The sequence below is a fragment of the Heptranchias perlo genome, chromosome 25 (genome assembly GCF_035084215.1).
Source record: "Heptranchias perlo isolate sHepPer1 chromosome 25, sHepPer1.hap1, whole genome shotgun sequence".
Lineage (NCBI taxonomy): Eukaryota > Metazoa > Chordata > Chondrichthyes > Hexanchiformes > Hexanchidae > Heptranchias > Heptranchias perlo.
Window position 1 is genome coordinate 12,805,505 of NC_090349.1, and position 13,476 is coordinate 12,818,980.

General features: G+C 46.7%; 1 protein-coding gene across 2 annotated transcripts in view; it reads right to left on the reverse strand.

Annotated features, from left to right (window-relative positions):
- Positions 1-13,476, reverse strand: part of LOC137342031 (RNA-binding protein Musashi homolog 1-like) — a 181,202-nt gene that overhangs the window by 11,570 nt on the left and 156,156 nt on the right. For both annotated transcript variants that reach the window (XM_068005639.1, XM_068005638.1), the window contains one exon: positions 11,747-11,812. In XM_068005639.1, coding sequence (XP_067861740.1) covers positions 11,747-11,812 — 66 coding nt within the window. The remainder of the gene's footprint in view (positions 1-11,746; positions 11,813-13,476) is intronic.

Consider the following 13,476-nt stretch of genomic DNA (forward strand, 5'->3'; position numbering starts at 1 on the left):
CCGTGTACACTGACCATCATTTACTGACCCTGTACACTGACCATCATTTACTGACCCTGTACACTGACCATCATTTACTGACTGACCCTGTACACTGACCATCCTTTACTGACCGTGTACACTGACCATCATTTACTGACTGATCCTGTACACTGACCATCATTTACTGACCCTGTACACTGACCATCATTTACTGACTGACCGTGTACACTGAACATCATTTATTGACTGACCCTGTACACTGACCATCATTTACTGACTGATCCTGTACACTGACCATCATTTACTGATCCTGTACAGTGACCATCATTTACTGACTGACTGTGTACACTGACCATCATTTACTGACTGACCGTGTACACTGACCATCATTTACTGATCCTGTACACTGACCATCATTTACTGACTGACTGTGTACACTGACCATCATTTACTGACCCTGTACACTGACCATCATTTACTGACTGACCGTGTACACTGACCATCATTTACTGACTGACCCTGTACACTGACCATCATTTACTGACCCTGTACACTGACCATCATTTCCTGACTGACCCTGCACACTGACGATCATTTACTGACCCTGTACACTGACCATCATTTACTGACTGACCGTGTACACTGACCATCATTTACTGACCCTGTACACTGACCATCATTTACTCACTGACTGTGTACACTGACCATCATTTACTGACCCTGTACACTGACCATCATTTACTGACCCTGCACACTGACCATCCTTTACTGACCCTGTACACTGACCATCCTTTACTGACCCTGTACACTGACCATGCTTTACTGACCGTGTACACTGACCATCATTTACTGACCCTGTACACTGACCATCATTTACTGACTGATCCTGTACACTGACCATCATTTACTGACCCTGTACACTGACCATCATTTACTGACTGACCCTGTACACTGACCATCATTTACTGACTGACCCTGGACACTGACCATCCTTTACTGACCGTGTACACTGACCATCATTTACTGACCCTGTACACTGACCATCATTTACTGACCCTGTACACTGACCATCATTTACTGACTGACCGTGTGCACTGACCATCATTTACTGACCCTGTAGACTGACCATCATTTACTGACTGACCGTGTACACTGACCATCATTGACTGACTGACCCTGTACACTGACCATCATTTACTGACCCTGTACACTGACCATCATTTACTGACCCTGTACACTGACCATCATTTACTGACTGACCGTGTACACTGACCATCATTTACTGACCCTGTAGACTGACCATCATTTACTGACTGATCCTGTACACTGACCATCATTTACTGACCCTGTACACTGACCATCATTTACTGACTGACTGTGTGCACTGACCATCATTTACTGACCCTGTACACTGACCATCATTTACTGACCCTGTACACTGACCATCATTTACTGACCCTGTACACTGACCATCATTTACTGACCCTGCACACTGACCATCCTTTACTGACCCTGTACACTGACCATCATTTACTGACTGATCCTGTACACTGACCATCATTTACTGACCCTGTACACTGACCATCATTTACTGACCCTGTACACTGACCATCATTTACTGACCCTGTACACTGACCATCATTTACTGACTGACCCTGTACACTGACCATCATTTACTGACTGACCCTGTACACTGACCATCATTTACTGACTGACCCTGTACACTGACCATCATTTACTGACTGACCCTGTACACTGACCATCATTTACTGACCGTGTACACTGACCATCATTTACTGACTGACCCTGTACACTGACCATCATTTACTGACCGTGTACACTGACCATCATTTACTGACCGTGTACACTAACCATCATTTACTGACTGACCCTGTACACTGACCATCATTTACTGACCGTGTACACTGACCATCATTTACTGACTGACCCTGTACACTGACCATCATTTACTGACCCTGTACTGACCATCATTTACTGACCCTGTACACTGACCATCATTTACTGACCCTGTACACTGACCATCCTTTACTGACCCTGTACACTGACCATCCTTTACTGACCCTGTACACTGACCATCCTTTACTGACCGTGTACACTGACCATCATTTACTGACTGATCCTGTACACTGACCATCATTTACTGACTGATCCTGTACACTGACCATCATTTACTGACCCTGTACACTGACCATCATTTACTGACTGACCGTGTACATTGACCATCATTTACTGATCCTGTACACTGACCATCATTTACTGACTGACTGTGTACACTGAACATCATTTATTGACTGACCCTGTACACTGACCATCATTTACTGACTGACCGTGTACACTGACCATCATTTACTGATCCTGTACACTGACCATCATTTACTGACTGACCGTGTACACTGACCATCATTTACTGATCCTGTACACTGATGTTCATTTACTGACTGACTGTGGACACTGACCATCATTTACTGACCCTGTACACTGATCATCATTTACTGACCCTGTACACTGACCATCATTTACTGACCCTGTGCACTGACCATCATTTACTGACCCTGTACACTGACCATCATTTACTGACCCTGCACACTGACCATCCTTGACTGACCCTGTACACTGACCATCATTTACTGACTGATCCTGTACACTGACCATCATTTACTGACCCTGTACACTGACCATCATTTACTGACCCTGTACACTGACCATCATTTACTGACTGACCGTGTACACTGAACATCATTTATTGACTGACCCTGTACACTGACCATCATTTACTGACTGATCCTGTACACTGACCATCATTTACTGATCCTGTACAGTGACCATCATTTACTGACTGACTGTGTACACTGACCATCATTTACTGACTGACCGTGTACACTGACCATCATTTACTGACCCTGTACACTGACCATCATTTACTGACTGACCCTGTACACTGACCATCATTTACTGACCCTGTACACTGACCATCATTTCCTGACTGACCCTGTACACTGACGATCATTTACTGACCCTGTACACTGACCATCATTTACTGACTGACCATCATTTACTGACCCTGTACACTGACCATCATTTACTGACTGACTGTGTACACTGACCATCATTTACTGACCCTGCACACTGACCATCCTTTACTGACCCTGTACACTGACCATCCTTTACTGACCCTGTACACTGACCATCCTTTACTGACCGTGTACACTGACCATCATTTACTGACCCTGTACACTGACCATCATTTACTGACTGATCCTGTACACTGACCATCATTTACTGACCCTGTACACTGACCATCATTTACTGACTGACCCTGTACACTGACCATCCTTTACTGACCGTGTACACTGAACATCATTTACTGACCCTGTACACTGACCATCATTTACTGACCCTGTACACTGACCATCATTTACTGACTGACCGTGTGCACTGACCATCATTTACTGACCCTGTAGACTGACCATCATTTACTGACTGACCGTGTACACTGACCATCATTTACTGACTGACCCTGTACACTGACCATCATTTACTGACCCTGTACACTGACCATCATTTACTGACTGACCGTGTACACTGACCATCATTTACTGACCCTGTAGACTGACCATCATTTACTGACTGACCGTGTACACTGACCATCATTTACTGACTGACCGTGTGCACTGACCATCATTTACTGACCCTGTAATGACCATCATTTACTGACTGACCGTGTACTCTGACCATCATTTACTGACTGACCCTGTGCATTGACCATCATTTACTGACTGACCGTGTACACTGACCATCATTTACTGATCCTGTGCACTGACCATCATTTACTGACTGACCGTGTACACTGACCATCATTTACTGATCCTCTACACTGACCATCATTTACTGACTGACTGTGTACACTGACCATCATTTACTGACCCTGTACACTGACCATCATTTACTGACCCTGTACACTGACCATCCTTTACTGACCCTGTACACTGACCATCCTTTACTGACCCTGGACACTGACCATCCTTTACTGACCATCATTTACTGACCCTGTACACTGACCATCATTTACTGACTGATCCTGTACACTGACCATCATTTACTGACCCTGTACACTGACCATCATTTACTGACTGACCCTGTACACTGACCATCATTTACTGACTGACCCTGTACACTGACCATCATTTACTGACTGACCCTGTGCATTGACCATCATTTACTTACTGACCGTGTACACTGACCATCATTTACTGATCCTGTGCACTGACCATCATTTACTGACTGACCGTGTACACTGACCATCATTTACTGATCCTGTACACTGACCATCATTTACTGACTGACTGTGTACACTGACCATCATTTACTGACCCTGTACACTGACCATCATTTACTGACCCTGTACACTGACCATCCTTTACTGACCCTGTACACTGACCATCCTTTACTGACCCTGTACACTGACCATCCTTTACTGACCATCATTTACTGACCCTGTACACTGACCATCATTTACTGACTGATCCTGTACACTGACCATCATTTACTGACCCTGTACACTGACCATCATTTACTGACTGACCGTGTACACTGAACATCATTTACTGACTGACCCTGTACACTGACCATCATTAACTGACTGACCGTGTACACTGACCATCATTTACTGATCCAGTACACTGACCATCATTTACTGACTGACTGTGTACACTGACCATCATTTACTGACTGACCGTGTACACTGACCATCATTTACTGACCCTGTACACTGACCATCATTTACTGACCCTGTACACTGACCATCCACACTGACCATCCTTTACTGACCCTGTACACTGACCATCCTTTACTGACCCTGTACACTGACCATCCTTTACTGACCGTGTACACTGACCATCATTTACTGACCCTGTACACTGACCATCATTTACTGACTGATCCTGTACACTGACCATCATTTACTGACCCTGTACACTGACCATCATTTACTGACTGACTGTGTACACTGACCATCATTTACTGATCCTGTACACTGACCATCATTTACTGACTGACCGTGTACACTGACCATCATTTACTGACCCTGTACACTGACCATCATTTACTGACCCTGTACACTGACCATCCTTTACTGACCGTGTACACTGACCATCCTTTACTGACCCTGTACACTGACCATCCTTTACTGACCGTGTACACTGACCATCATTTACTGACCCTGTACACTGACCATCATTTACTGACTGATCCTGTACACTGACCATCATTTACTGACCCTGTACACTGACCATCATTTACTGATCCTGTACACTGACCATCATTTACTGACTGACCATGTACACTGACCATCATTTACTGACTGACCCTGTACACTGACCATCATTTCCTGACTGACCCTGTACACTGACCATCATTTACTGACCCTGTACACTGACCATCATTTACTGACTGACCCTGTACACTGACCATCATTTACTGACCCTGTACACTGACCATCATTTACTGACTGACCATGTACACTGAACGTCATTTACTGACTGACCCTGTACACTGACCATCATTTACTGACCCTGTACACTGACCATCATTTACTGACCCTGTACTGACCATCATTTACTGACTGACCGTGTACACTGACCATCATTTACTGACTGACCCTGTACACTGACCATCATTTACTGACTGACCCTGTGCACTGACCATCATTTACTGACCGTGTACACTGACCATCATTTACTGACTGACCCTGTACACTGACCATCATTTACTGACTGACCCTGTGCACTGACCATAATTTACTGACTGACCCTGTACACTGACCATCATTTTACTGGCTGACCCTGACCATCATTTTACTGGCTGACCCTGTACACTGACCATCATTTACTGACCGTGTACACTGACCATCATTTACTGACTGACCCTGTACACTGACCATCATTTACTGACTGACCCTGTGCACTGACCATCATTTACTGGACGTGTACACTGACCATCATTTACTGACTGACCCTGTGCACTGACCATCATTTACTGACTGACCCTGTACACTGACCATCATTTTACTGGCTGACCCTGACCATCATTTTACTGGCTGACCCTGTACACTGACCATCATTTACTGACCGTGTACACTGACCATCATTTACTGACTGACCCTGTACACTGACCATCATTTACTGACTGACCGTGTACACTGACCATCATTTACTGACTGACCGTGTACACTGACCATCATTTACTGACTGACCCTGTACACTGACCATCATTTACTGACTGACCCTGTACACTGACCATCATTTACTGACTGACCCTGTACACTGACCATCATTTACTGACCGTGTACACTGACCATCATTTACTGACTGACCCTGTACACTGACCATCATTTACTGACCGTGTACACTGACCATCATTTACTGACCGTGTACACTAACCATCATTTACTGACTGACCCTGTACACTGACCATCATTTACTGACCGTGTACACTGACCATCATTTACTGACTGACCCTGTACACTGACCATCATTTACTGACCCTGTACTGACCATCATTTACTGACCCTGTACACTGACCATCATTTACTGACCCTGTACACTGACCATCCTTTACTGACCCTGTACACTGACCATCCTTTACTGACCCTGTACACTGACCATCCTTTACTGACCGTGTACACTGACCATCATTTACTGACTGATCCTGTACACTGACCATCATTTACTGACTGATCCTGTACACTGACCATCATTTACTGACCCTGTACACTGACCATCATTTACTGACTGACCGTGTACATTGACCATCATTTACTGATCCTGTACACTGACCATCATTTACTGACTGACTGTGTACACTGAACATCATTTATTGACTGACCCTGTACACTGACCATCATTTACTGACTGACCGTGTACACTGACCATCATTTACTGATCCTGTACACTGACCATCATTTACTGACTGACCGTGTACACTGACCATCATTTACTGATCCTGTACACTGATGTTCATTTACTGACTGACTGTGGACACTGACCATCATTTACTGACCCTGTACACTGATCATCATTTACTGACCCTGTACACTGACCATCATTTACTGACCCTGTGCACTGACCATCATTTACTGACCCTGTACACTGACCATCATTTACTGACCCTGCACACTGACCATCCTTGACTGACCCTGTACACTGACCATCATTTACTGACTGATCCTGTACACTGACCATCATTTACTGACCCTGTACACTGACCATCATTTACTGACCCTGTACACTGACCATCATTTACTGACTGACCGTGTACACTGAACATCATTTATTGACTGACCCTGTACACTGACCATCATTTACTGACTGATCCTGTACACTGACCATCATTTACTGATCCTGTACAGTGACCATCATTTACTGACTGACTGTGTACACTGACCATCATTTACTGACTGACCGTGTACACTGACCATCATTTACTGACCCTGTACACTGACCATCATTTACTGACTGACCCTGTACACTGACCATCATTTACTGACCCTGTACACTGACCATCATTTCCTGACTGACCCTGTACACTGACGATCATTTACTGACCCTGTACACTGACCATCATATACTGACTGACCATCATTTACTGACCCTGTACACTGACCATCATTTACTGACTGACTGTGTACACTGACCATCATTTACTGACCCTGCACACTGACCATCCTTTACTGACCCTGTACACTGACCATCCTTTACTGACCCTGTACACTGACCATCCTTTACTGACCGTGTACACTGACCATCATTTACTGACCCTGTACACTGACCATCATTTACTGACTGATCCTGTACACTGACCATCATTTACTGACCCTGTACACTGACCATCATTTACTGACTGACCCTGTACACTGACCATCCTTTACTGACCGTGTACACTGACCATCATTTACTGACCCTGTACACTGACCATCATTTACTGACCCTGTACACTGACCATCATTTACTGACTGACCGTGTGCACTGACCATCATTTACTGACCCTGTAGACTGACCATCATTTACTGACTGACCGTGTACACTGACCATCATTTACTGACTGACCCTGTACACTGACCATCATTTACTGACCCTGTACACTGACCATCATTTACTGACTGACCGTGTACACTGACCATCATTTACTGACCCTGTAGACTGACCATCATTTACTGACTGACCGTGTACACTGACCATCATTTACTGACTGACCCTGTACACTGACCATCATTTACTGACCCTGTACACTGACCATCATTTCCTGACTGACCCTGTACACTGACCATCATTTACTGACTGACCGTGTGCACTGACCATCATTTACTGACCCTGTACTGACCATCATTTACTGACTGACCGTGTACACTGACCATCATTTACTGACTGACCCTGTGCATTGACCATCATTTACTGACTGACCGTGTACACTGACCATCATTTACTGATCCTGTGCACTGACCATCATTTACTGACTGACCGTGTACACTGACCATCATTTACTGATCCTGTACACTGACCATCATTTACTGACTGACTGTGTACACTGACCATCATTTACTGACCCTGTACACTGACCATCATTTACTGACCCTGTACACTGACCATCCTTTACTGACCCTGTACACTGACCATCCTTTACTGACCCTGTACACTGACCATCCTTTACTGACCATCATTTACTGACCCTGTACACTGACCATCATTTACTGACTGATCCTGTACACTGACCATCATTTACTGACCCTGTACACTGACCATCATTTACTGACTGACCCTGTACACTGACCATCATTTACTGACTGACCCTGTACACTGACCATCATTTACTGACTGACCCTGTGCATTGACCATCATTTACTTACTGACCGTGTACACTGACCATCATTTACTGATCCTGTGCACTGACCATCATTTACTGACTGACCGTGTACACTGACCATCATTTACTGATCCTGTACACTGACCATCATTTACTGACTGACTGTGTACACTGACCATCATTTACTGACCCTGTACACTGACCATCATTTACTGACCCTGTACACTGACCATCCTTTACTGACCCTGTACACTGACCATCCTTTACTGACCCTGTACACTGACCATCCTTTACTGACCATCATTTACTGACCCTGTACACTGACCATCATTTACTGACTGATCCTGTACACTGACCATCATTTACTGACCCTGTACACTGACCATCATTTACTGACTGACCGTGTACACTGAACATCATTTACTGACTGACCCTGTACACTGACCATCATTAACTGACTGACCGTGTACACTGACCATCATTTACTGATCCAGTACACTGACCATCATTTACTGACTGACTGTGTACACTGACCATCATTTACTGACTGACCGTGTACACTGACCATCATTTACTGACCCTGTACACTGACCATCATTTACTGACCCTGTACACTGACCATCCTTTACTGACCGTGTACACTGACCATCCTTTACTGACCCTGTACACTGACCATCCTTTACTGACCCTGTACACTGACCATCCTTTACTGACCGTGTACACTGACCATCATTTACTGACCCTGTACACTGACCATCATTTACTGACTGATCCTGTACACTGACCATCATTTACTGACCCTGTACACTGACCATCATTTACTGACTGACTGTGTACACTGACCATCATTTACTGATCCTGTACACTGACCATCATTTACTGACTGACCGTGTACACTGACCATCATTTACTGACCCTGTACACTGACCATCATTTACTGACCCTGTACACTGACCATCCTTTACTGACCGTGTACACTGACCATCCTTTACTGACCCTGTACACTGACCATCCTTTACTGACCGTGTACACTGACCATCATTTACTGACTGATCCTGTACACTGACCATCATTTACTGACTGATCCTGTACACTGACCATCATTTACTGACCCTGTACACTGACCATCATTTACTGATCCTGTACACTGACCATCATTTACTGACTGACCATGTACACTGACCATCATTTCCTGACTGACCCTGTACACTGACCATCATTTACTGACCCTGTACACTGACCATCATTTACTGACTGACCCTGTACACTGACCATCATTTACTGACCCTGTACACTGACCATCATTTACTGACTGACCATGTACACTGAACGTCATTTACTGACTGACCCTGTACACTGACCATCATTTACTGACCCTGTACACTGACCATCATTTACTGACCCTGTACTGACAATCATTTACTGACCCTGTACTGACCATCATTTACTGACTGACCGTGTACACTGACCATCATTTACTGACTGACCCTGTACACTGACCATCATTTACTGACTGACCCTGTGCACTGACCATCATTTACTGACCGTGTACACTGACCATCATTTACTGACTGACCCTGTACACTGACCATCATTTACTGACTGACCCTGTGCACTGACCATAATTTACTGACTGACCCTGTGCACTGACCATCATTTTACTGGCTGACCCTGACCATCATTTTACTGGCTGACCCTGTACACTGACCATCATTTACTGACCGTGTACACTGACCATCATTTACTGACTGACCCTGTACACTGACCATCATTTACTGACTGACCCTGTGCACTGACCATCATTTACTGACCGTGTACACTGACCATCATTTACTGACTGACCCTGTGCACTGACCATCATTTACTGACTGACCCTGTACACTGACCATCATTTTACTGGCTGACCCTGACCATCATTTTACTGGCTGACCCTGTACACTGACCATCATTTACTGACCGTGTACACTGACCATCATTTACTGACTGACCCTGTACACTGACCATCATTTACTGACTGACCGTGTACACTGACCATCATTTACTGACTGACCGTGTACACTGACCATCATTTACTGACTGACCCTGTACACTGACCATCATTTACTGACTGACCCTGTACACTGACCATCATTTACTGACTGACCGTGTACACTGACCATCATTTACTTACCATCATTATTTTGGATCCTGTTCCCCCACCCCAATCACGAGCCGGCAGTAGCCCCAGTCCTGGTAACAGGGAGGGAGGAGCTGCATTCAGATTTCCTCCCTCACCGAGCCCCACAATTCACTCACTGCTGGAATGTGACAGGGGAAGACAATCCATCGGGAACGCGGCGAGGGTGATTCCGTAGTGAGTGTGGGATGAGGGTGATTCCGGAGTGACCATGGGATGAGGGTGATTCCGGAGGGAGGGTGGGACCAAGGAAATTCCGGAGTGATTGTGGGGCCAGGGAGATTCTGGAGTGAGTGTGGAGTGAGGCTGATTCGGGAATGAGGGTCATTCCGTACTGAGTGTGGGGAGAGGGTGATTCTGGAGTGAGGGTGATTCCAGAGTGAGTTTGGGGAGAGGGTGATTCCAGAGTGAGTTTGGGGAGAGGGTGATTACAGAGTGAGGGAGATTCCGGAGTGATTCCAGAGTGAGGTAGATTCCGGAGTGAGGGAGATTCTGGAGTGATTCTGGAGTGAGGGAGTTTCCGGAGTGAAGGAGATTCTGGAGTGAAGGAGATTCCGGAGTGAGGGAGATTCCGGAGCGATTCCGGAGCGAGGGAGATTCCGGAGTGATTCTGGAGTGAGGGAGATTCCGGAGTGAGGGAGATTCCAGAGTGAGGAGATTCCGGAGTGAGGGAGATTCCGGAGTGAGGGAGGCTCCATCGTGTTTCCTTACCTGTCCCGCGCACCACCGCCGCTGCTGCAGCCGCCGCCATTGGTCCGTACGCGGTGAGGGGAATGGCTGAGAGAAACAGGGGAAAGAGTGAGATCAGCACAACCCCCGAGATACATCGTCAATAAACCACGTCCGTCCAGCACACTGAGCACTGCCAGGGATCCATACTGGAACCTCTCCCCCTCCCCACAGGGACCTGGAGCCTCGTACTGGGACCTCCTCCCTCTCCCCACCCTTCGGTCAGCAAAGAGCTGCCTTTATCCAGTCGTTCCTGCACTGACAGCAGGTGAGGCAGCAAAACAAGGCCCAAGTACCAAGGAGGTCCATGAATCCGGAGCATTTATCAGGCATGTGACTCTTTGCTCATCACCTGCCTGGTCCGGTTACACTGTGAGTTATATTGTGAACACAGCTTACAAAAGGTGCCTGGATACCTCGATCTGTCTCCACTGAGACATTTGTCTGAAACGACAGTAACTTTTACAGGTCGACAGTTGACCGTTGCTAACTGGTGACTCACTCGGGTAAAAGTAACATGTGGTGTGGGACGGAGCCATACTGACCCAGACATCACAGGTCGTTCCCCAGTCTGTGCCAGGTTAGCTGACTTTAACTTGGAGGGGGGAACAGAAGATTAAGTTCAATACAATGGCTCCGACGTGCCGGAGTTTGGGAGAAGAGAAAAATGGGTCAGAATTCCTGCTTCCCAGTGATCCCAGCTGTGCAGACACGGCTGCGTCCAGGACCAGGCTCAGCTGTGAGACCCACATGGTGGAATGACCCGTGGACACTCCCTGCCCAGCTCACCATTGTAGAGTGCCTACTTGGAGAGAGGTGTTGAGCCATTGTGGAACTGAACCCCAATATAAATCGGCATCTTTAGAGGAGGGGGACAAACGGCGAATATAAAATCCTACAGTCAACTAGACTGTCGCCCAGGGACCCTGTGTGTCGTCTGCAACATGCTGGCGGGCATCTCTGCAGCCATTCCCCACTTGCAAGTTCTTATGCAGCGAGTGGCCAGTCTGAGGGCGAGTCATTCCCTACGTAGCTCTTATACGGAGTGGCACTATTGGAGGTCTCAGATCTATGGAGACCTGCCCGGATACACACAGGCCATCACCGAGTGGGTCTGCAGCACAGTCCTCGGGACTTTAAAACAAAAATTTCATTTAAAAACAAAGTGTTTTGAACCTTTTAAATTGGACCAGCACCGGTTTGTGTACAACACTGCCACCCAGTGGTGTGGAGTGCCAGTCACTCCAGACTGTGCCCACACTGCCACCCAGTGGTGTGGAGTGCCAGTCACTCCGGACTGTGCCCACACTGCCACCCAGTGGTGAGGAGTGCCAGTCACTCCAGACTGTGCCCACACTGCCACCCAGTGGTGAGGAGTGCCAGTCACTCCGGACTGTGCCCACACTGCCACCCAGTGGTGAGGAGTGCCAGTCACTCCAGACTGTGCCCACACTGCCACCCAGTGGTGAGGAGTGCCAGTCACTCCGGACTGTGCCCACACTGCCACCCAGTGGTGTGGAGTGCCAGTCACTCCGGACTGTGCCCACACTGCCACCCAGTGGTGAGGAGTGCCAGTCACTCCAGACTGTGCCCACACTGCCACCCAGTGGTGTGGAGTGCCAGTCACTCCAGACTGTGCCCACACTGCCACCCAGTGGTGAGGAGTGCCAGTCACTCCAGACTGTGCCCACACTGCCACCCAGTGGTGTGGA